Consider the following 24,431-nt stretch of genomic DNA (forward strand, 5'->3'; position numbering starts at 1 on the left):
GAGGGCGAGGCTGATTGTTGAATCCTCTGCCACGACCTCTGTGATTGTTTCTGCCACGTCCTCTGTTCTGAGTTGAGCGGTTGTTGTTGTGATGCTGATGTTGATGTGGAGAGCTTTTGCGGTCAGTGGTCGTTTCTGAGGCGGTGAGTATCTTGTCTGATGATGCTGAATCTTTGTGGTGGAGTGATTGTTTGTTGCCGCGGTTCAAACGATCTTCCTCCAGCATTAGCATGTTCCTAGCCTCATTGAACGAGGGGAAGGGCTGCCTGTGAATGATGACATTGATGATGTGATCGTATTTGTGAGAGAGACCATTCAGCATGTAGGTTACCAAAGTACGTTCAGTCACTGCAGCATCAACGTTCCTGAGCAAATCCGAGATTTGTTTCATTTCTTGACAGTAATCGTGGATTGAGAGATCGCCTTGTTCCTTGGTGCGAAGTTTGTTGTCGAGTTGAATAGCTCGAGCTTCTTTGTTGTTCCTGAAGAAGTTTTCGATTCGGATCCAAGCTTCACGAGATGTTCCACCAGTTTGGAACGTGCTCCGGAACAGATTCTTAGATAGAGTCCCGTAGAGCCAAAGCTTAACGAGACCATCCTTCTTCTGCCAAGCAGCATCATTGTCATTCTGTGGGAGCAGAGTACCATCAAGGTGGCCTGAGACATCGAAGCTTTGACAATGGAGAAGAAAGAGTTCACGCCACGCATCGTAATTGTGGTCGTTGATGTCAAGGAGAATGGGAATGTGGGATTTGATATTTGTTACGCCATAGGCCGGGTCAAGAAAAGCTTGTACTGCGGCCATTGATGCGCAGAAGAGAAGAAGTAGAAGAGTAAGGGGAGAGGAAGAAGAAACGGAAGATTGGGTTAGAGGTATCGATAACCCTCTGATACCATGAAAGAGTATGAGTTTCCCTTGAATCTTTGAGTTGTATTCACGTCAATATTTAAAGTACAAAGGGATAACTACAAGTTAGGGATCTTCCCATCAGTTACGTAACAATCGTATAACAAACTAGAGAATATTCAGAAGAATATTATCAAGTATCTTTCATAGAACACAGCCAGATAGAGATAGTTTTTTTTTATTGGGAACTTGTGGTGTTGCGCAAGTCAATGTGATTTGAGCAGACACCCACCTTTTAACTGCGATTTTGATGATGATTTTGTTGTTTAGAGAGCCGAGAGGGTTTGGATTTGTTAAGTACCGTTATGCTGAAGATGCAGCTAAGGCAATGAAGCTTAAGAAGCGTCACTGGCCACAAAAACCATCTAAGAACACTAGTAGCATGTTAACATTCAAAATATCATTTGCTGAGGAAAAAAGTTAATTGTCTCACTGTATAAGAGTGTTTATTTCCTTTTTGACTCGGGCACAGGTCTCGAAGTCTGCCAAGGTCACGTTCTCGGTCCATCAGGTAAATATGCAGCTAGCATTGTTATTGTCTCTGGTTCAAGATTTCTATCTAGTAAAGTGTGGTTTGGTGTGGTGTTTCCTTGCAGTAGCTGATCTTCCGATTCAAGTGGAGTGGGAGAAAAGATTCTCAAGTTTTGCTATGGATGTGTGTATCATCTCTGTGCTTATTATGTCTTAATTATATAAGAGTATAAGACTAAGAGAAGTGCTTCCACAAAGAGATCCCAATCAAATTGTTCAATTACACTGAATGATGAAACTTATAAAGACTAGTGTCAACTGTCTGAGTATGGTAACAGATTAAGCTCATAAAACATATTGTTCATCCGGAATATCCATCCTGTGCTCACTAAAGAACCATCGAACAATGAAAACTGAGTCATTTGGTTGTCTTTGATAACAAAAGTGTTTTGAGAGTAAAATTGCTTTGATGAAAACAACAAAGAGAAGAGAGTAAAGCTTGTCGCTTTATTAAGAGATCACAGATTTAATCATTCATTTCAGGGGGCACACTTTCTCGAAGGCTTCTTGCTCTTTCCTGCAGAGATCAAACTCGTTGGTGTAGTAATACATACACCCAACATAGTCATCCATCTCCTTTTGGCACTTCTGGTGAAGATCCTTCAGCCTGCATCAACAACAAAAAAAAACTAATTCTTTACCCAGGAAAATGCCATATAACGTCGCAATTAACGAAACACGGCATGATTGATATAATAATAGGCATTGTATCATTGTTATAAGAGTAAACAAACTTCTAAGCATCAAAACTAACTGTAGTTAATCATATCATGTCATCGCTCAACTATAAACGCAATCAACCAAAGAAGGCCTAAAAGAGGTTTTAAAGAAACGTACAAGCCAATGACACAGCGAGTGACGTCACGGCCCTTGTCGAGACATTTCTCGGGGTTGGGATCGTTCTTTTTGCACTTGAGGAAGGCAACGTTCTCAGGCAAACATCTTAATCCTATATGCTTCGCCGACGCAGTCAACACCGCGGATGTAGGGATCGGGTTCCCAGTTGCGTCCACCGCACTCGACATAGCTCAGATATTTCCAAATCCCTAAAAGGGAGATAACAAAATCAATCCCAATCTAATCGCAATACCCGATAGAGAGAACAGTAAGCAAAATCAAAAATTAAAGAATCTACAATATAACATGATAACGAAACGAATGAGCAGACGGAGATCATCGTCATACCTTCTCAAACGGATCGGTTTGGATCTTTCTTCTCCACTGAGTTACAAACGCGAGAGAGAGAGAACAGAACCAGGTGAGAGAGTAGCTGAGAAAACAATGGGCCACATTGGGCTTTTAGATCGATGTAACATTTTTTGAATGGGCCGAATAAAAAAATAGCTGAGTCTGAGTGTGTGTCGCCTCTCTCTCTTTATAAAGCTTTTATCAGCTCCCGATTCGTCTCAGCCGTCGTATCACCGCCGTCTCGTCGCCGTCTGCCATTTGTAAGTTTCTGCTGCTCCACCTCTGTGGTTTGATCTCATGTAATTGCTTTTCTGTTGAATTTTTAGTCTGTGGATTTCACTCAATGTTTCATTTTACGATTAGCACATCTCATCGACGCATTGAATGAGCTAGAGTTTATCAAAATGTATTATATAAATTAGGAAAGGTGTTCGTGATTACACTTTGATCTTTAGGTTTTTAGGTGGCCTGATGATGCGAATATGGAATTGAGATTTGTGATGTTTCTCTTTGGTTTGGTGTATTTGATTGAAGTGAGAAAAGAAAATGGGGGACAAGAGGAAGAAGACGTTCATGTTCATCCGTCTGGTCTCAGCGGCTGGAACAGGGTTCTTCTATGTGAAGAGGAAGAGCAGCAAGGGCCTTCTTGAGAAGCTTGAGTTCCGCAAGTACGACCCTCGCGTCAACCGCCATGTCCTCTTCACCGAGCAGAAGATGAAGTGACCCTTTTTTTTTTTTTTTCTAGTGGTGGTTCCATTGCTTTAATCTCTCTAATGAATCAAAGAACTGTTAAGTTGGGATTTAGACTTTGTTTGTAATTTTCAGTTTGAGGATCAGAGAAAGTATAAGACCTCACTCAAATCATGGTTTTCATTTTGTTAAACCAATAATTTTTAATCATTACATTTAGTACTTTGGGGTGTATAAAAAGCCCAAGACTTTTATATTTGATCCAAGTTCAGCAATGCAGCAGAGTGCATCAACATCTTGATGTTAAAGAATCGTTTCAATGTCTTCTCCGGCAAAGCCAATTCAAACGTAGAAAAATCTTCTTCAGTGTTGGTTAAATTCTCCAGAAAGTATAAAATCAGTCAAGTTGCTTAATCAATAGATTTAAAACAGAGTCTCGTCCTCTTTTAGTTCTTTCTGTTTCCCTTAAAAGCTTGTACCTGAAAGGGTAAAACTTGTATATATATGGATTCTTTGTACGTTTTGTATGAACAGACCAAAGTTCTGTGGAATGAAGATGGAGTCTTACAATTTTTTTGCAAGTTAATGTTCTGTTTTTTTCTTCTGACTTGATCAAAATGTCAATAGGCGTATCAAAATATGTGTAAAAAAGGGGCGTTCCGAGAATCGAACTCGGGACCTCTCGCACCCAAAGCGAGAATCATACCACTAGACCAAACGCCCTTGTTGTATGATTGTAGCATTACGAAATTGAGAAACAAATTAAGACAAACGTCAAGGTGGATGAGATGTTGTGAAAAATAAAGACAGCAAGAAGAACAAATACGCTAAAAGGATATTTCACCAGATCGACTAAAGCTCTAGTCAAAAGACAGATCCGATGCAAGTTAACGTCTGAATCTAAAACATTAAAAGCTAAGCCACTCTTGCACAAAACGCAAAGTCCATTACCACTACTACTACTACTACCAAACGACTTAACATAGTCTAAGATCTGAGCAAGTTACGAGACAAAGCACTACAATCCAGCTCCACATACCCTCTTACCGCTCCACCTCTTTCACCAGTCAGCCTAAACGCAGGAACGTAGTGCGAAAACCTCAACAGCTCACACCTCGGGATCGTTCTCCTCACATCCACTCCTCCTTCCACTTTCTCCTTGAACACCGAAGTAAACCCATCCACCCGTTCCAGCATCATAACCTCGATGTGGCTCTCATCGTCGTCAAGAACTTCAACAACCTCGTAACCACACTTCTTCAAGCTCGTCACTTTGATTGCATCGCTCCAGTTCTTGTACATCGCCCAAATATCACCAGTCTTGGGGAGGATAGTGTACATGTTTTTGTTACTACTCTCTTGTTGTGCCTTTATCTGATGCGAAAAGCCATTCACCTTAGTGAGCATCTCTCTCTGGTTTTCCTTCAAGGTAAATCTCCCACAAGTAACTGGCATTCTCTCGTCTCTCCACTGTGTAACATTCTCAGGGAGTGACTCCAGCTCTAGCTTGTTGATCTGAAGCTTAAACACTGGCCTCCACTCCACCTTCTGAATCTTGGCGTAGTACTTAGGCAAGCCTTCCTCTTTGCAGTTCAACGACCATATCTGACCAGCTGTGAACTTCCCCTCTGATCTCTCCGCGGTGAAGTCATGGAACTCGAAGTTGGGAATGACGACACAGTCAGGCTCTGGTGAAGCCGGAGGAGAGCGATGATGGCGAGCTTGGTTTGATCTCACCACAGGAACAGCTTCTTCTCCACCTTCTTCTATCATTTGTGGTAACGCAGCTGTATCAAGCTCATAAGAACCAACGGGAACACCGCTACTTTCTCTCCCCGTCAGTTTAGTCGAAGGGATGCTGTGAGAGAATCTAAGCAACTCATGAGGAGGAATCTGAAACGCAGCCGCAGCAACTCGATGAAAGACACTTGCAAAGCCTTTTACTTTACGCAGAAACGCAACCGTTATAGGCAACCCTTCGGAATATTCCGACAAGACCTCAACGAACTCGTACTTATACTCATGACCCCGGCCACCAGAGGAGGGCCAGTTGATGCCCCACTTCTTAAACAGAGCCCACGTTTCTCCGATCCTTGGATACACACAGACAATGTCTTTGCTGCCTCTTACTGTGGGACTGATCAGGTGAGAGAAGGATGGAGTTTCGCTTGCGTTGTCATCTCCGACGAGCTGGTACTTACCAACGGATACAGGTAACTTTCTGCGAGCCCACCCTTTTGCTCTCTCGTCATCTGGTTTGTGCTCTAGCCACGTTATCTTGAGCGTGAAGTTAGGTTTCCTTATGACTTTCCTGATGTTGGCATAGTAACGAGGCATTTTATCCTTGTCATCGTACATTGCCCATATTTGACCAGCTTTGAAACAGCTCTCTTCTCTTAACTTGTCGAAGTTTGTGAAGTCAGGATCAGCACACTGGAGAATCTCCATGTCTGATGCCATCCCTGAAGAGGCACGAGATCCCCTTGAGCTTCCCACTTGGTCATCTTTAGCCTTCTCCTTCCTGTTTCTCCCATTGGGCAAGGTCTCTTCATATAAAACCTTCTGCTTGCTACGGACAGACCTCCCAGAACGCTGTCCACCAGTTGCTGCAACTTCTTCACACTCAAAGCTACCCTCGCTGTCATCAGATTCAACTATCTTCTTCCTCTTTCCGTTTCCATTGATGTGCTCAGCAGAACTTCCAGAGCTTTTTGCTTTAGAAGCCTCTTTCCTTGGGGCGACTCTGACAGAGCTCTCCGGCTGCTGCTTATGCGCTGCTGCCTCTTGAGCTGGAGCCTTGCTCTGTTGGTAGAAGGAGAAAGTCGGCTGAGCCGGTGGAGCCTGAAAAGCGGTTTGAAAAGCAACGGACAGCTTGCCACAGCTCGGACAAATCACTTGCTTGTGTAGAAACTCCTTCACACACTCATGCTTTATGTGACAGAAGGCGCAACAGGCCCAAAAGGTCCTGCTTTCGCTAAAACCAGCCGGTTGAGGAGCCTGAGCTTGAGGTTTCGCCTGTTTCGTGAAGCTGCTCCTCGCCGCATTAAAGACAGGCGCAGTGTAAAAAGGCCTAGGCGGAGGAGCGTGTTGTTGTGGCTGTGGTTGATAAGAAGGTACTCCTGGTGCATGCCTCTTAAAAGGTTTGCGTTTCATGTCATGAAGCCTCCTCTTGTCTTTATCCAAGAGAACCCTCTGAGCTTCCCCAATCATCTTGAAAGCAGCTTCGGCGCCCGGGAGCTTGTTCTTGTCAGGATGGAGGTGAAGCGCGAACTTCCTGTACTGTTTCTTGATGGCGTTGTCGTCTGCGTTGTACTCAACCTGAAGAATCTTGTACCAGTCAGTCTCGTCACCTGACTTCTCCTGCGCCGCGCAGTGAACATCGCAGACCATTATCATGTGAGCGATGTTCTCAAGCGTCTCGTCCATCTTCTGAGCCTTGACAGCGACTCTACGAGCAGTGGGGAAGTCTGATTTACTCATCCAGTCTTCTGCTAGCCCTTTGGCTCTAAGAGCCTCGTCTTTGTTGCTCATAGTGACACTACAACAGACAAAATTCGAGTTCAGAGAGTAGATCAAAAGCAGGAAACAACAAAGATAACAGCTTTCTACAAAATCTAACTCAGACATTCAGACATGCGAACCAAACGACGCAAAAAAAAGAGGGGTTTTTTTAAAAAACACACATCGACGGAAGAAACGATTTCGAAACAAGAGACGAGCTACTGAGTGAGAATATAGTGTCGGAAAACTCACCGGAGGAAAGAGAGACGAACGGTCTAGAGAAAGAGAAAGGGAAAGGGAGCAGTCAAATGGTTACGTCAATGGGAAACAGACTCGTTTGACTGAAACCTGTCGTCCTCTTCGATTGTGGGGGAAACACCTCTCCCACGGTTTATATGCCTTCTCTGTAATTTTCAACAACTTTGAGGTCAATTGAATTTTGTACTCTTGTTTATTTGCATATAAGTCCTTTAAGTTTAGCTAAATTAGTACTAATTTGTGCAGAATTGGGTAATTTTGTCACTTTTCCTCCTTTTTGGAGAGACTTTTATATTCTCATTCAAACCTTTTGTTGGCTATAAAAGTTGGATGTAAAATTCTTTGTCTCAACATGAAAATATTAGGTTTAGGATTTTGAACAATATAGACTAATTTTCATAAATAAAATAAAATAAATAAATAAAACAAGAAAATTTATAGTACAATCTTTTTTTTTTTGTTGACAGCAATAGTACAATCTAAAATATGTTTTTTGAATATTTTTTATAAACTAAAATCACATCAAAGTAGAAAAATTTTATCTTTCAAGTTAATAATTTATTAAATTAAGACATATTATATAAATATTATATAAAAATTAATTAAATATTTTTTTATATTGGTATACAAATTTAAATTTTCAAAGCGTAAAATATAATTTAAATTAGAATTAAAAATATGGTCAAGTTAAAACTTTAGATTAATAAGTCAACATTGACCATTCTATATTTCTATGTGGTTTCAATTTGGTTGTTCTCCTTCCTAAAAACACTAACAAATGAACCAGAAATGGATCACCACATAACCTGGTCTACACAGTTGAAAACTCGATTAATGAGACTTAAGTGTTGAATTTGTTTGATGAAAAGTATAATATATGTTTAAGTGTACTAACTTGATTTTCTAAGATTCTAAGAATCATTCTAATTATAACATGTGGTATAGTTTAAAGGTTGTAATGTTTCTCAAATAACTAAATGATTTATATATTAGATTTGAAAATTTGTATATTTTCATTGAATTTGTAAATACTATGTGAATTTCTAAATCATTTAAAATATATATGCCAATAACACCTCCTAAAGTAATTTAAAAGAATTTCGAATAGAATTTTTAACCTTAGACCAATGCATTAGAATTGACTACTCTACGTGGTTGTTCTCCTTCAAAAACAAAAACAAAAAACAGTAACACATGTTGACATGAACTAGAGATAGATCACCAAATAAATTGATCCAAACAATTGGAAACTCGATTAATGAGACTTTAGTGTTGAATTTGACATCAAATTAGATCTAAGAACTAAGGTAGCTAGGTCTTGTTAGATTATATGAACTAAGGTAGCTAGGTCTTGTTAGATTATATTTTTCAAACTGCAGCTTTAGAGCATCCGCATGCAAATAGAAGACCAAGTCTCATGAAGATATCATGTGGGTCATATACGTACTGGAGTCATAACATTGAGGTTAGAGGTGTCAAAATTTAGGCTCGCCCGTCCCAAACCCGCTAATCCCATAAATTTTTGAATCCGGTTCGGTCTGGCCCGAAAATATTTTTGACCTAGAATTTAATGCTCGGCTCGGTCCTAATAGAGGTTTTTGGGATTTTTGATTTTTTTACTTTTCAAAAAATAATTTGCTCTTGTCACTTCTATCATTTTAATATATGTGAATTTTCATAAAAAAATCAGTTTCAATTTTTTTGTTTAAAATATAAAGTGAGTTTAAACTTTTCTTCTTTGTAAAAAATGTTTTACTTTTTCGTATGTTTTAAAAACATATTATAAACAAACCAAATTTAATAAATTCAAATAATCAAAAGATAAATTAAAAATAAATATATTAGAGAACAAAATTTATGATAAACATGATCAAACGTTCCATACTTTGTATTTTGAAGAAAAAACCATTTTGTACATAAAAGGAGAAAGTACATTTGCAAAATTTAAAGTGTGCCACTTGTAATGATCAAATAACAAGGTGCATTAACAACTTTCATATTTGCTTTATAGAGTTTGGATCAAAAATATTAAAATAATATAATAATATTAATAATGGTTTTGATTGCAAAAATGATAATATTTATAATAAAAAATAATTTTGGGTTTTTGGACCGGTCCTAGCCAAAAAAGTCTTAGGCCCAAAATATTCAATCCAAAGTCCAAATGGACTTAGCACGAAAGATCCAATTTTTTGGATTTATTAAACAAAGCCTAAGCCCGGTAATTTTTAAGGCTAGGCGGACCGCGGTCCTAATTGGCATGTCTAATTGAGGTTAGGATTTGGAGTATTGTAGTTATGACATTGTAGAAATAGTTAAACTACTTTTGAGATATAGATAAAACTGTAGCCACAACCAGCAAATACTTGATGTTTCATATGATAAATAAGAATTACATCATAGAGAAAGTCTTAAGATTCTAAACCCCAAAAAATATAGAAGGAATCATCATTCTCCTCACTTCCTTTGTTCAATGGAGTAGAATATTTATAGGCACCGCATTAAACTCCATACAAAAAAGGTCATTTAACTCCCCATGTATCTCTTTGGTTACACGCAAAGCATGAACCTTGTTCGAGAATCTGATCCTTTCTGACTTTGGGATTGTAAATATAGGTTCTGACCCTTCCACCTCGTTATCCACATACTCCGTTGCTCCCTTAAAATACCTATTATAATTCTCATCATCATCAAGAAATGATTCTTGCACCAGCATTTGTACCTTATAGTCTTCCAAGGAGTCATCAAGAACTTCCACAATGTCGTAAAGACCAAACTCCAAATCCTCAACATCAATATGAACGCTCCAGTATCTGTATATCGCCCAAACTTCGCCAATCTTAGGGAGAATGGTGTATTCATTTCCATCCAAGGAGACTTGAGGGATGACCTGATGTGAAACTTGACTAGGGGTAATGATTTCGAGAGCCTTTCTTGCGTAGAAAGTTCCACAACCAACAGGCATTCCTCTGTCTCTCCATTCGACAACATCCTTAGGGAAAGGAGTAGTTGCCTTTAGCCTACCAATGTGTAGTTTAAACACTGGCTCCTGCTTAAACGCCTGAGTGAAAGTTATCTTCTGTATCTTACCGTAGTACAGAGGCAAATCATCATAGCGACTACAAAATGACCAAACTTGACCAGTCTGAAAAACCTTCCCCTTGCTAACAAAGTAGATGTCTTGGCGTTTAGGCTTGCTATTACTCTCTGAAGGCACCATAACCTCTTGGATTGTTTTTGGTAACGCAGCTTGGTCCAGCTCGTAAGCATCTTTAGGCACACGTTTTCCTTCAGTTTCAGTCAGTTTGAAGGAAGGAACCATGTGGGAGAACCGGTACAGACTGTAGACACGGAAGATGTCTCCATGATCAGTCCCCATTCGAAAGAAGACACTTGCAAACCCTTTTGCTTTATGCAGGTACGAAACAAAGACGCCAGTTTCGTCAGCGTAGTCTGACAAGATCTCAACAAACTCATACTCGTAACTGCAGTGAGAGTCTGGCTCTGAAGACCAGTTGATGTCCCAGTTCTTGAACAAGGCCCAAGTCTCGCCTTTTCTTGGGGAGATAGTGAAGTGACGACCAGTGTTGTTTCCTTCGTGGCTTTGGATAAGATGAGAGAATTTGGAAATTTCTTTTGTGTTCTCGTTTTTTCCGAGCCTGAACTTACCAGTGGAAACAGGCAAGTCTTCTTCACACCATTTGATCTGTTTCTCATCATCTGGATCTGGCTCTAAGTATGTGATCCTAAGCCCAAAGGAAGGAGCTGAAACTTTTCTGATATGAGCATACAGTCTAGGCATCCCATCCGCTGTATCATAAAGAGCCCATGTCTGCCCAACCGCAAAGTTTGCATCTGCCCTCAGCTTCTCAAAGTCGTTAAACTTTGGATCAGCACATTCAGAAATCTCTGGTTGTACAGACTCTTCTCCCCTTTCTGCACATCCATTATCATTGGAACCTCTTCTACTGTTCTGTTCGCCGGTATTGCGAATCTCAGCAGCATACTCGTCTCTCTGTCTCTTCTCACCAACCTTCACAGCGGAACAATTCAAATAAGAGAAAGGCTGAACCTTTTCCTGGTGTACTTTTGGTGTGGATGCAACTGAATCACTCCTGCTGTGATGATTCTGCCCAGCTTTTTCCCTTCTAGTTGTTAGCTCATTTAGAGTGATGTCCATCGTCAAACAAATTAAGCACTTCTTTCTCTAGACTTCCTGCAGAGGATACAGTTAAGGTCATCAGATACTTCCACACATAAACTATAACAAGGATTAGCAAATACAAACACGCTAATAGACAATAACTTTTTTTTTCTAAAAAGGGTTAATTTTTAAGGCACTCAGCAAACGAAAAGGTCAAAACTTTGAAGCAACTTCAAAATCAAAAGAAAGGATTACGAACCCTAAATCAAATCCCACTACAGATTAACAATCCGAATCTCACAATGGGAGAAAATGCGAGAAACCCTAAACCCTAGATTCAAATTCTGTATAGAGACGCATCAAATTGAAACAGAACAAAGAAAACAGATATAGAACAAAGTACACTGACCGATTCGATCAACTACAGGCGGCAAAAGCAAACCACTGTCGGAGGCGGAGCCCTTCTGCTGGTGAGTAGTGACTAAGCGTAAATTAAAGTAATTTTATTTAGTGATTAGTGTAAATTTATCTATCGATTTAAAAAGAGAGAATAACACGCGGTAAAAATTGGCGGGAAAGAAATCCGTTAAAAAATGTATAAGTTACCAAAAGTGCAAAAGATTATTCATCTAAAACAGCAGACAATCAAAGGCTACATACATCTACGTTATGGCAACAAACGCAATAGATTTACACCATACTTGCTATTTCGTATCATAGTTCATACATACATGTCCTTGAAAAGGAACAAACATGCTATGGCATGACCAAGATTTTTAACTTAGGGCATGAACTGTCACCGCTAACTTTTAACTAATATTTATCTTCATTCAGCAAAACAAGCATGAACCAAAAGAAACACACACATTTAGTGACAGAACTCAAAACCAACTTCATATCATAGATAAACAACATCATAGAGAAAGTTTCAAGATTCTTAACCAAAAACAACCCCTGTTTCACCACATGCACCAAAAGCTAACCAAAAAAGAATCATTAGCTTCCCTTTCGTTTCCCTCATCATCTGTTCAATCGCCAGAAAGGAAGAAAGGTAATGGCCTAGAGTCAACTTTTAAGAGGCCTTTTAACTCTCCATGTATCTCTCTTGTTATACGAGAAGCATGGACTTTATGCGAGAATCTGAGCCTTTCCGACTTTGGGATCGTAAACATTGGTACCAACCCACGCTGCTCGTTATACTCAGACTTTGTAACTGCCCTAAACCATTTATATTCAAACTCATCATCTTCTTTATTACCGGACTGGCGCTCCAACAATACAACCTTATAGTCCAATGTATCATCAAGAACTTCTACAATGTCATAACCCAAACCATCCAAATCATCACCAACCTCAATGTCAGCACTCCAGGATCTATATGTGATCCATACTTCACCAATCTTGGGGAGAATTATATATTCTTTTCCATCCATAGAGGCTTGAGGCATTACCTGTTGTGAAAGCTCACTTGGAGTGATTGTTTCAAGAACTGTTCTTGGGTAGTAAGTTCCACAACCACGAGGCATTTTCCCCTCTTTCCAGTCGATAACATCCTCAGGGAAAGGAATAGCCTTTTTTAGCCTACTTATATGTAGTTTAAAACTTGGCTCCCGGTTGAGAACCAGAGTAAAAGAGACCTTCTGAATCTTACAGTAGTACCGAGGCAACTCATCATCACCACTGTAAAATGACCAAAACTGACCAGTCTGAAAAACTTTCCCCTCACTAGCAAAGTAGATGGCTTTAGGCTGAGTCTCAGAGATTGAGGGCATCATAATCTCTTCGATTGTTTCTGGTAACGCATCCTGGTCCAGCTCATAAGCATCTTTAGGCACACCTTCAATTCCCGTCAGTTTGAAGGAAGGAACACTGTGGGAGAATCGATACAATCTGTGAGGTAAAATGCGAAATATGTCTGCAGGAGAAGTTCCCATTCGAAAGAAGACACTTGCATACCCTTTTGCTTTATGCAAGAATGCAACAGATACACCAGCTTTGTCAGCGTAATCAAACAAAATCTCAACAAACTCATACTCGTAACTCCGGTGAGAAGCTGGCTGTGAAGACCAGTTGATATCCCAGTTCTTGAATAGAGCCCAAGTCTCGCCTTTTCTCGGGGAAATACTGAGATGGCCAGTGTTGCTTCCTTCCATGCAGTGTATAACATGTGAGAATACCGAACGGTCTTTTGTGTTGTGATGTTTCCCAAGCTTGAACTGACCAGCAGAAACAGGCAAGTCTTCTTCAAGCCATTGGATCTGTTTCTCATCATCTGGATCTGCCTCTAAGTACGTGATCCTAACCCCAAAGGAAGGAGCTGACACTTTTCGGATCCGGGCATACAATCTAGGCATTCCATCCACTTTATCATAAAGAGCCCAAGTCTGCCCGACCGAAAAGTTTACTTCTTTCCTCAGTTTCTCAAAGTCATTAAACTTCAGACCATCATATCCAGTACTGCAACTTTCACCATGCTCATTCCTCTTTCTCTTCTCACCAACACTAACCGCACAGCTCAAACCAGGCAATGCCTCAATAGCAGGTTCATATACTTCTTGCCAAGTTCCATGTACCTCTTTTGTTACTCTCGAAGTAGTAACTTGATGCGAGAATCTGAGCATTTCACATTTTGGGATTGTGAATCTCACATCGGCACCATCAGTCCAATGCCCAGTAGCGGCCATCTGGGACTTCAGATCAACGGCTTCAAGGTCATTACTCCAGTTTCTGTATATTGCCCAAACATCACCAGTCTTGGGCAAGATGCTGTAGTCATTCCCATCTCCTGAGGAGACTAGGCTTATCTGGCGTGAAAACACATCAAGATCAGTGAATATCTCAAAACCTTTTCTTGCCCTGAAATTCCCACAGCCGATGGGCATTTCCTTGTCACTCCACTGGATGACGCCTTTGTTAGATGTAGCTTTTAGCCGACCTATGTGCAATTTAACTACCGGATCCTGCTCAAACGCCTGAACAAACGTGACCTTCTGAATCTTGCCATATTGCCGGGGCAGGTCATCATCTCCACTGCAAAATGACCAGACTTGGCCTGTTTGAAAAGTTATTCCTTTACTAGCAAAGTAAACACATTGCGAGTGTGTACTATCCTCCTCCTCCTCATGGTTTGACACTGTAGGACTAGGCTCTTCTAGTAGATGTAAAGGGACGTCAATCTCTTTGATGTTTTCTGGTAGTGCTGCGGGATCCAGCTCATAAGCACCTCGACGAGGCACACCTTCTGCTTCTATTCCAGTCGTCTTAAATGATGGAACACGATGGGAGAATTGTTCTGTAAACCCACGCTTAATGTAAGACTTATCAACTTCCTTGTTAAAGCGACAAAACACACCTGAAAAACCTTTTGCTTTATGCAAGAATCCAATAGGTACTCTAGGATGAGCATCATCTTCTGACAAGATTTCGACGAAGGCATAATTATATTTACGGTGTGAATCAGGATGTGCTGACCAGTCATGGTTCTGGTACGAGGAGAGAGACGTGATGTGAGCCTTGAAGATAGCCCACGTCTCTCCTTCTTTTGGGTATACACTGAATGTTCCTGCGCTACTCCCTTCACTGCACTGAACCAGATGAGAGAACCTTCCGCGATCTTTTATATCTTCGGTTTTCCCGAGTTTGAACCTACCAACAGAAACAGGCAACCCTTTTTGATACCCCTGAATCTCCTCCTTGGGGTCTGGATCAGGCTCAAGCCATCTGACACTAAGACAGAAACCAGGAACTGAAACTTTTGTGATCTGAGCATACAATCTAGGCATCCCATCCACCTTATTATCATAAAGAGCCCATGTCTGTCCAACTGCAAACTTGCTTTCTTCCCTCAGCTTATCAAACTCATTAAAAGTTGAATCGTGCTTTGATCTTTCTGGTTCTTCTCTAGCTACTTTCTTTCCCAAAGACCCTTTAAGATTTATGTTGCTTTGTCCATTGAAAGCCTGTAGCTTGCTAAACACAGACCCTTGAAGCTCCTCTCCTCCACCAAAACCAAAATCTTTTATAGCCTTGGTGTCACCAACTATAATAACTTCTTCAGTCCCGCTGCTGTATCCAGTTCCTCTTTCTCCACTCGCCAATCCTTCCCTCTTTCTCTTCTCCCCAGTGTTTGTGGCAGAAGAAAATGTCTGATTGTGATGAGCAAGCTCTGGAGCACCATCAAGGTTAGTCTTTTCCATCACAGCTTTAGCCTTGATTGTCTCCTCCATTAACTAGATCAGGTCTGAGGCCTTCTCATGAACAAACAATGAAACAATTAGAGCAATCAAAAACCAAGCAAAACGTCAAAGAGCTTGCACAAGCTTAACTGCTGTAAGCAATTGATTGTCCAGGCCTATATTCAAAATCCAACGCAGAGAATATCAAAGAAGTAAACAACTGAAATTTCAAAATCGGAGAAACTTCAAAAAATCCTTTTGATAAATTTCTAAAACCCCAAACAACCCTAGCGATGGACTATGATACAAAGATCAAAACCCAATACTAAGAGAATCAGTTATACAATCCAGAAAACTTATATTAGACGAACGATTCGATCAGGGTTACGCAACAACGGAGACTAAATCAAAAATATTTGAGGTGAGTTTCGCCGGGTAAGTAAACAGAAGAAGAAGAAAAGGCGAGAAAGGAGCTTACTCTGTCTCTCTCTTTTTAAGAGTCCGACGTCGGAGAGAACTGTGGCTGAAGGTTCCGTCGTCGTTGCTACTCTTCTACAGTTTTCGCCGCTCTATTTTACCGTTCTCCCCTTTTCACGGCGGTAAAAAACCCTATCCCAACTCATTTTTGGCGGGAAAATGACCCAAGATAAATGGGCTAACGATCATTGTGGGCCAAAGAAACCCAGCTAATCATTTTGAATTTTTTACATGGGTAGCTCCTCCTTTAGAAAACAATAAGTCCATGAACCGTTTCGAGATCTTCCAAGATAAATGGGCTAAAGATACAAATTTTGCAAGATTATCTTCCCGATTGCTAACAACGTGGAATCATATATTACTAGTAGCTTTTATATTTTTCGAGGATCATCATCGATGCTATTAAATTAAGAACATGTCCAGTTGATATTAGTTCAGTCCAATTTAAAATAATACAACATCAATATATAACTGCTTACATAATTTTTAATTAAACATATAAGAAACAAAGCAGTTTCATAACCACTAAAGTTCTACTTTTAAGGAGAGGTATTATAAAAGTAAAACCAAATTTTAGGAAGATGCCGTATAAAAGATTCAAATTTGTGTATAGATAGGTTTATTACGGTTAATACCCGCGCTACATTGATAACTATAATATACCCGCATTTTCTAAATGTGTTAAACCCAATATGACATTTATTCTCTTTTTGCCGTTTACGTGTTCAATAGTAACACCAACCATAATATTCTTGTTTAACTATTGTGGCGTGAATAAAAGTGAGATGAATCTTAATACCTGCGTAATACTACATTGTTGAAATTTTTGGTTTAATATTTGTGTATATAAATTGAACCAAATTTCAATCATGTCCAGTTGATATTAAGTTCAGTCCAATATTAAATAATACGACATCAATATATAACTGTTTATCTATTTTATTAAAACAAGAACATGAATTATTGATATAAGTGTGGTCCAATTATTTTAATATAATTACTAAAATTTTTTATTAATCATTTAAGAGAAATATTATATAAAAAAAACATAAATGTGACTAAAATACACAAATATAAAAATTAATTTTTTTTTAAAAAAATGTAAAACATAAAATATACCCGTCCTGTCAGAATCTAATCTAGTATTTATTAAATAACTTTACCCTCTTGTGTGACTAACTAAAATACCTTTACTCAAGTGTCATCTTTAGATCCATTCCCATAGACTTAAATAAAACTAGGATATGACCCGTGCGGGATTATTTTTGTTGAAAATATATTAATATGTCTATTTGTTCACTAATATATTTACACGCGGTCATTAATTTCTGAATCGCTTCCATATTGTTTATATTTTTTTTTTGTTTGATTTTGATTCGATTGTGTTTTTTTGGTTTCCGGTCAATATTAAAAACCAAATAAAATTTCAAATTCAATTCGAGCACGTGGGTCTTGATAGGGATATTGAATTTTCGATCTTGGTTATCCTTTAAATAGATATATTTGCCATTACATTTTCTATTTTTTATTTTTTGTTATAACAATCAAATGTTTTCCTATACCACTTAGATTAACATGTTAACTAATATATTTTGTATATATATATATATATATATATTTTATTTTTTTTGATTCACATATTAAATAGGTATACATAACCGACCCGAAACCGAACTGAAACTGAATCGAGACCGAACCGATATCTCATAAGTACCCATTGGGTATACAAATGATTTATCTGATATATCTGGAACCGAATGGTTTCTACCCTAAACCGAACCGAATACCCGAATTCCCAGGGCTAAAAGCTTATATGCAGACAATATTGTGTTCATATTTAGAATTTTTAATTTTGTAATGTTTCATACGATTAAAGATGAACAAAACATGAAACAATTTGATCTTTCGGTGGATAGGTAGTGATCTGAGAAGAAGCAGAACGATAATATATATAAACATGATCGTCAATTAGTATTATTGTATTATTCTTCTATACTAACATGATGTCCAATTAGAGTTATTGCATTATTCTTGTATATGGAGCTTGGAATATAAGCTAAGACGATCATGTATAGTAACTTGAAGTTCAATTAGAGTTATTGTATTATTATTCTAATAGTTAATAACGTACCGGTTTAGTTAGTTTAATTGCCGATGGTTTTAGTAAATTAGATTTTGGTTTACTTTAAATATTCAGATATATTATTTAGGTAGCGTGTAAAATTTTATTGTAACAAACTTGTGAAGGTCAAACAAATGTAGTGTACTAATAAAAATAAAAGAGTCCAAAATTTAAAAACAACTTTTTTATGGTAGATAAAATTTAGGACTCTAAATTAATATAGTTGATACCCTTTTTCACTAGATTAATCACATAAAATTCCATTACTCATCCAACTTTGGTCTGACAGTAATAAAATCATACAATTTCGTTAATGGTTGGCATGTACGCTGTCGTAAACCTTTTCTTAAAATACAGAAAATTCAAATTATTTAAAGAATCCCCATTAAAATATACTTTTTTGTCTAATAGTCTGTCCCCATTAACATATAATCTAACATAAAAAGCTCCTTCAAATGTCAACCTCTTATTCATGACTAACACATAGAAGAATTGCATACGAGCCATAGACAGCCTACTAATGAACAAAACATAGAATAATTGATTGATAGACAAACTTTGAAGAATAGTTATTGTTTACAAAATGAAAATTAAAATAAAAAATAGTTTCTCTAAAATTTTATCTTTCTAACATTCCATCTGCACATATTCAAATGCTTCTTAACATATGTGAAAAAAACACATCTTCTTTATTCAAGTAAGCCTACTCATGAACAATTCCTTAGTACTATGTTTTAAAAGTATTCAATTTTAGTTTCTCTAAACTTTTTCTTCCTAACATTTCATCTACACAAATTCAAATGCTTTCTAACATATGTGAGAAAGCAATTATTCTTATACACAATTAGACAATAGTATTTTAAAAGTATTAATTATTATGTTTTTTGGGGTAACTATGTATTAATTATTATGCTAGCTTCTATAGTTAGGTAGCACATATAATCATACTGACAACGTGGTTAAATGTATATTTATAAGTGTAAATATAGTATATTATATATAGGTTCTATATGAAATATTTCAAAAACTATAAACCTAGGAGTTTTATTCGGTCTATTTTTTAGAAGTATTAATTATTATTTTAGTTTCTATAGTTAGGTAGCACATATTCAAACGGACAATGTAGTTAAATTTATATTATGTGTAAATATATTATATATAGAGTTCTATATGAAATATTTGAAAAATCATAATCCTAGGAGTTTCATTCGGTCCACTATAGTAATAACCCGTAACGTGATTTAAGATCATCTTATTAATTACTGATTACTTGGAGTAATGTCCAATTTCTGAATACAAGGTAAGTAGTTGTTATGGTTTTGGTGACATTCAACAATAAGAAGAGCTAAACCGGAGCTGGTTCAATTAGCGTCTTGGTACAAGATTATAAGAAGGTGATAACCGGGATGGTTATTGGAGTCGGCTTATGATTCAAGTGTACCGGTCTTCTTTATATATAGAAGAAGAAAGGAGAAGTCAATGATCTAGAGTCAGCTGAATTGAGCTGAGAGAGAGAGGGTTGTTACGGAATCAGAGAGAGGAAGAAGATCGTTCTTGAGAGTACTGTTCTTGTATCATCTCTTGATCATCTTCTTTGTAAAGACTCTTCGAGTGATTAGTGAAACCTTTTGCTTGTGCCGTCAAGCTCCAGATGTAAAGGATCCACATTGGATCCCGAACTGGGTTACCAAATTCTCTGTGTCTTTCTTTACTGTTTCTTTAAGTTCATATTCGATCAAACGAGTGCGAGAGGGATAGAGAGGTAGTGATTGAAGAAAGTATAACAGAAAGTGAGAGTGTTGCGATTTAGAGAAGCTTTAGGAGATTTGATTCATCACAAAGTGGTATCAGAGCCAGGTTGAGTGCGATCAGCGATGAAGGAAACGATGGCGAAGATCAAGATTTCGTGTTTCGACGGTCAAGAGGATTTCTCGATGTGGAAGAAGCGCATGCTGGCGCATCTATCGATCCTCGGCCTCAAGGATGCTTTGACTGAAGCACCGGCGACCTCAGGATCTGAGGTGACGATGAAGAAAGGCGAGGAGGAGGAAGACTTCAAGGAGCGTATCAAGAAACTCGAGCTCGAGAAGTCGGAGAAAGCCGAGAAGGCGATGAACATGATTATCCTAAACCTTGGAGATCATGTGTTGAGGAAACTTGAGGATTGTACAACGGCGGCTTCAATCTGGTTTTCACTTGAAAGGTTGTACAATTCTAAAACTCTTCCTAATAGAATTCATCTACAGCATAAGTTCTATACGTTTAAGATGGTTGAATCTAAATCTATAGATGAGAACATAGATGATTTCTTGAAGTTAGTTTTCGGGTTAAGCAGTGTAAATGTTTATGTTTCAGAAGAGGTTCAGGCGATCTTGCTGTTGAGTTCTCTGCTGGCTCAGTACAATCAACTGAAGGAAACATTGAAATACGGAAGAGAGACTTTGACAATCGAGGATGTCACAAATGCTGCGAAGTCCAAAGAGATAGAGCTGAAGGAAGTGAAAGATTCGAGTCTTTCACAGAGGTCTGGAGAGGCTTATGTCACTCGGGGTAGACCAGAGAGAAGAGAAATCTCAAGAGGCAGAGGTTTCAATAATAAGTCTCGGTCAAGATCCAAGACGAAGGTTACTTGCTGGTACTGCAAGAAAGAAGGGCATGTCAAGAGTGACTGTTTTGCTAGAAAGAGAAAGATGGAGAATGAGGAAGATGGAGAAGCAGTGGTGATGGTAGACAAACTACTAGAAGTGGATGCACTCGCGGTTACCGATCAGGATCCAAGAGATAAGTGGGTCATCGACTCAGGGTGCTCGTATCACATGACTTCCAGGAGAGTGGCTGGTGGTCAAGTCCTTCTTGCATATGATAGAGCAGTCTCCGTACAAGGAATTGGGTCTATCAAGATAAATGCAAAAGGAGGCACTGTAAAGAATCTCACAAAGGCCAGGTATGTTCCTAATCTTAAAAGGAACTCGATCTCTGTTAGCTCACATGATATGCAGGGGTTTAGACAAGAAGGTGGAGAAGGGAAGACGAGTTTCTACAAGAACGGGAAGCTCACTCTCTAAGGAACTCTATGTGGGAGTTTGTACTTGTTAGACGGAGATACGTTGGAGCCTTCAGCGTATGCAGCTGTATCAAAAGACGACACAACATTGTGGCACAGTAGGCGAGCTCACACCAGCATCAGAAATTTAAAAGTGTTGGCAGAGAAGGGAATCCTAGATAAACGAAGGATCAGTGATTTAGAGTTTTGTGAGAGCTGCGTCATGGGTAAGAACAAAAGGTTAAGTTTTAACGTTGGTAAGAACAATTCTGATGCGGTTCTAAGGTATGTTCACGCTGATCTATGGGGCTCTCCCAATGTTCACTTGTCTCTATCTAGAAAGCAATATTTCCTTTCTATCATAGATGACTATACGAGAAAAGTCTGGGTTTACTTCTTAGCTACTAAGGATGAGGCTTTTAGTAAGTTTAGAGAATGGAAAGGGTTAGTTGAAAATCAGGTGAACAAGAACGTAAAATGCCTTAGGAATGATAATGGATTAGAATTTTGCAATGTTGCGTTTGATAACTTTTGTAAGCAGCATGGCATTGAGAGGCACATGACCTGCACGTACACTCCACAGCAAAATGGAGTCGCAGAACGCATGAACAAAACGATCATGAAGAAGGTGAGGTGTCTACTCAGCGAATCAGGACTTGAAGAGAAGTTTTGGGCAGAGGCAGTAACTACTTCAGTGTATGTCATCAATCGTACTCCATCAACAGCTAATGACTGCAACATTCCAGAGGAGCTTTGGATTGGGAAAACACCTGGTTACAATCATCTGAGAAGGTTCGGTGCAGTGGTGTACGTTCACATTGATCAAGGGAAGCTCAAACCGAGAGCTTTGAGAGGCGTGTTTGTTGGTTATCCTAGTGGGGTAAAAGGGTACAAAGTCTGGATTCCTGAGGAGAAGAAATGCATCATCAGCCGTAATGCAGTGTTCAGGGACGACAAGTTGTATCGTGACATTGTCAAGGATCAGAATGCAGAGCAAAAGCAGATGGGACCAGATAGTCAGGCCAGTGTCAAAGGTTCAGTTGAAATAGGGGAAGTGTCAGGTACTGTATCGTGGAGTGAGTTTGAAGGTGGAGCTGCGGAGCCAGAGGCAGAACCCATGGTTGAAGAGTCAATTGATGAAACCAAAGATCTTAGCAACTATCAACTTGCTAGAGATCGAATAAGACGAGAAATTGTGAAACCTGCAAAGTTCACTGAAGATTCAGAGGTTGCGTTTGCTCTATCTGTTGCTGAGGTCGTTGAAGCAACAGAACCTTCAAGTTTTGATGAAGCAATGAGGAGCAGAGATTGGAAGAAATGGAACGCAGGAATGGATGAAGAGATGGACTCTCTTAAGAAGAACAAGACTTGGTATCTAAGTAATTTACTAGAAGGCAAGAAGGCTATTGGGTGTAGGTGGATTTATAAACTAAAACCCGGCATACCGGGAGTTGAGGAACCAAGGCACAAGTCGAGATTAGTTGCAAAAGGATACTCACAGCGTGAAGGTGTGGACTATCAAGAGATTTTCTCTCCAGTAGTCAAACATGTTTCTATACGGTTGATGCTATCAATCGTGGTGGATAAAGACCTGGAGTTGGAACAGTTAGACGTTAAGACAGCGTTTCTACACGGCACTATAGATGAAGATATATACATGAAGCAACCAGAGGGGTATGTAGTAGAAGGACATGGAGATAAAGTCTGCAAGTTGGTGAAGTCTCTCTACGGTTTGAAGCAGGCACCACGTCAATGGAACAAATGCTTTGATCAGGTTATGATCAAGAATGGATTCTCGAAGAGTGAATATGACTTGTGCATATACTTGAAAAAACTGAAAGAAAATGAGTACATATATCTACTTCTGTATGTAGATGATATGCTACTGGTAGCTAAGGACATGACTGACATTAAGAAGATCAAGAAGATGCTATGTCAGGAGTTCGACATGAAGAATCTTGGACCTGCGAAGAGGATACTTGGTATGGATATTGAGAGGGACAGAGCAGGTGGAGTTCTGAAGTTATCTCAATCAAGATACATCAAAAAGATTCTTCAAGTTTTCAGAATGGATGAAGAGAAAAGTGTGTCTACGCCTATAGGAGCTTAGTTTAAATTGGTGGCTTCGGAAGAAGGAGAGCAAGGCTCAGCAAGCTCTGATGATGAGTTTCCATATGCTAATGCAGTGGGAAGTATTATGTACGCTATGGTTAGCACAAGACCTGATTTGGCATTCGGAGTGGGTCTTGTCAGTAGGTTTATGAGCAATCCGAGTAGAGAACACTGGCAAGCTGTATAGTTGATCTTGAGGTATTTGGTGGGAGCACAAGATGTTGGGTTAGTATTCAAGAAGAATGCAGATAAGTTCAGAGTGAAGGGCTACTCTGATTCAGATTTTGGAGGAGACCTAGTTCGAAGACGGTCTACAACTGGTTATGTGTTCATGGTAGGAGGAAACACGGTGAGTTGGAAGTCAGGCTTACAACAGGTAGTAGCGTTGTCAACAACCGAGGCTGAGTACATATCACTTGTGGAAGCAATTAAAGAAGGCTTGTGGTTGAGAGGGTTGACAGAAGAGTTGGGGTATGATCAGTCAGAGGTCAGTATAGGATGCGATTCTCAGAGTGCTATATGTTTGGCGAAGAACAATGTTTTTCACGACAGAATGAAACATGTTGCAGTCTCAAAACATGTCGCTCTGAAAATGAGTTTTGTGCGAGATATTATTGAAGCCGGAGAGGTGGAAGTTCAGAAGGTGAACACATTAAAGAATCCGGCTGATATGTTAACAAAGGTGATTCCAAGTATGAAGTTCGAGCAGGCGTTAGCTGAGCTCGGAGTAGTCAGTTGCTAGAAGCATGGCTATGCTTGACGGCAGAAGGGATTGACTTATATTGTTGATGTCAAGGTGGAAATTGTTATGGTTTTGGTAACATTCAACAATAAGAAGAGCTAAACCGGAGCTGGTTCAATTAGCGTCTTGGTACAAGATTATAAGAAGGTGATAACCGGGATGGTTATTGGAGTCGGCTTATGATTCAAGTGTACCGGTCTTCTTTATATATAGAAGAAGAAAGGAGAAGTCAATGATCTAGAGTCAGCTGAATTGAGCTGAGAGAGAGAGGGTTGTTACATAATCAGAGAGAGGAAGAAGATCGTTCTTGAGAGTACTGTTCTTGTATCATCTCTTGATCATCTTCTTTGTAAAGACTCTTGGAGTGATTAGTGAAACCTTTTGCTTGTGCCGTCAAGCCCCAGATGTAAAGGATCCACATTGGATCCCGAACTGGGTTACCAAATTCTCTGTGTCTTTCTTTACTGTTTCTTTAAGTTCATATTCGATCAAACGAGTGCGAGAGGGATAGAGAGGTAGTGATTGAAGAAAGTATAACAGA

At 39.1% G+C, this 24,431-nt stretch overlaps 6 protein-coding genes and 1 non-coding gene across 8 annotated transcripts; 1 reads left to right on the forward strand and 6 right to left on the reverse strand.

The window, feature by feature from the left end:
- Nucleotides 1–1,705: 1,705 nt before the first annotated feature.
- Nucleotides 1,706–2,734, reverse strand: LOC106313798 (NADH dehydrogenase [ubiquinone] 1 alpha subcomplex subunit 8-B-like). Of its 2 annotated transcripts, XM_013751711.1 has the most exons (3): nt 2,624–2,734; nt 2,276–2,484; nt 1,706–2,045 (listed from the first exon to the last, which is right to left on the reverse strand). In XM_013751711.1, the coding sequence occupies exons 2-3, from the start codon at nt 2,461–2,463 to the stop codon at nt 1,913–1,915; spliced, it is 321 nt and encodes a 106-aa protein (XP_013607165.1). In that variant the 5' UTR covers nt 2,464–2,484; nt 2,624–2,734; the 3' UTR covers nt 1,706–1,912. The 2 variants fall into 2 exon arrangements, with proteins under 2 accessions (XP_013607165.1, XP_013607166.1); XM_013751712.1 differs by lacking the exon at nt 2,624–2,734 and having other exon boundaries at nt 2,276–2,592.
- A 427-nt stretch (nt 2,735–3,161) lies between these two features.
- On the forward strand, nt 3,162–3,572 carry LOC106313799 (50S ribosomal protein L33-like). The gene has a single exon (XM_013751713.1). It carries the CDS (start codon nt 3,173–3,175, stop codon nt 3,347–3,349), a length of 177 nt encoding a protein of 58 aa, XP_013607167.1. The 5' UTR covers nt 3,162–3,172; the 3' UTR covers nt 3,350–3,572.
- A 395-nt stretch (nt 3,573–3,967) lies between these two features.
- Nucleotides 3,968–4,039, reverse strand: TRNAP-UGG. Its single transcript has one exon. It is a non-coding gene; the product is annotated as a tRNA-Pro (tRNA).
- Nucleotides 4,040–4,139: 100 nt separating this feature from the next.
- Nucleotides 4,140–7,208, reverse strand: LOC106319111. Its single transcript, XM_013757346.1, has 2 exons — nt 7,070–7,208; nt 4,140–6,854 (listed from the first exon to the last, which is right to left on the reverse strand). The coding sequence occupies exon 2, from the start codon at nt 6,845–6,847 to the stop codon at nt 4,304–4,306; it is 2,544 nt and encodes an 847-aa protein (XP_013612800.1). The 5' UTR covers nt 6,848–6,854; nt 7,070–7,208; the 3' UTR covers nt 4,140–4,303.
- Nucleotides 7,209–9,429: 2,221 nt separating this feature from the next.
- LOC106315878 lies at nt 9,430–11,717 on the reverse strand. Its single transcript, XM_013753711.1, has 2 exons — nt 11,629–11,717; nt 9,430–11,291 (listed from the first exon to the last, which is right to left on the reverse strand). The coding sequence occupies exon 2, from the start codon at nt 11,253–11,255 to the stop codon at nt 9,546–9,548; it is 1,710 nt and encodes a 569-aa protein (XP_013609165.1). The 5' UTR covers nt 11,256–11,291; nt 11,629–11,717; the 3' UTR covers nt 9,430–9,545.
- Nucleotides 11,718–12,177: 460 nt separating this feature from the next.
- Nucleotides 12,178–13,257, reverse strand: LOC106317566. The gene is given in 2 exon segments (XM_013755361.1): nt 12,178–13,072; nt 13,075–13,257. Coding segments are annotated over 2 exon segments (1,002 nt in total). The 5' UTR covers nt 13,252–13,257; the 3' UTR covers nt 12,178–12,247.
- A 260-nt stretch (nt 13,258–13,517) lies between these two features.
- LOC106315173 lies at nt 13,518–15,445 on the reverse strand. Its single transcript, XM_013752928.1, has 2 exons — nt 13,625–15,445; nt 13,518–13,565 (listed from the first exon to the last, which is right to left on the reverse strand). Exons 1-2 carry the CDS (start codon nt 15,443–15,445, stop codon nt 13,518–13,520), a joined length of 1,869 nt encoding a protein of 622 aa, XP_013608382.1.
- Nucleotides 15,446–24,431: the final 8,986 nt, after the last annotated feature.

This window comes from Brassica oleracea, chromosome C9, assembly GCF_000695525.1.
Source record: "Brassica oleracea var. oleracea cultivar TO1000 chromosome C9, BOL, whole genome shotgun sequence".
Lineage (NCBI taxonomy): Eukaryota > Viridiplantae > Streptophyta > Magnoliopsida > Brassicales > Brassicaceae > Brassica > Brassica oleracea.

Bases quoted from the DNA above. Each gene is read 5' to 3' on its own strand.
- LOC106315173 (XM_013752928.1), bottom strand. From the start codon at position 15,445: ATGGAGGAGACAATCAAGGCTAAAGCTGTGATGGAAAAGACTAACCTT. The intron at 13,566-13,624 runs GTAAACTTTTCG...TGGAATGCCTAG, and splicing joins TTGAGAAACTGAGGAAAGAA to ATTGTATGCCCGGATCCGAA.
- LOC106315878 (XM_013753711.1), bottom strand. From the start codon at position 11,255: ATGGACATCACTCTAAATGAGCTAACAACTAGAAGGGAAAAAGCTGGG.
- LOC106319111 (XM_013757346.1), bottom strand. From the start codon at position 6,847: ATGAGCAACAAAGACGAGGCTCTTAGAGCCAAAGGGCTAGCAGAAGAC.
- LOC106313798 (XM_013751711.1), bottom strand. From the start codon at position 2,463: ATGTCGAGTGCGGTGGACGCAACTGGGAACCCGATCCCTACATCCGCG. The intron at 2,046-2,275 runs GTACGTTTCTTT...TTGTTGATGCAG, and splicing joins ACTCGCTGTGTCATTGGCTT to GCTGAAGGATCTTCACCAGA.
- LOC106313799 (XM_013751713.1), top strand. From the start codon at position 3,173: ATGGGGGACAAGAGGAAGAAGACGTTCATGTTCATCCGTCTGGTCTCA.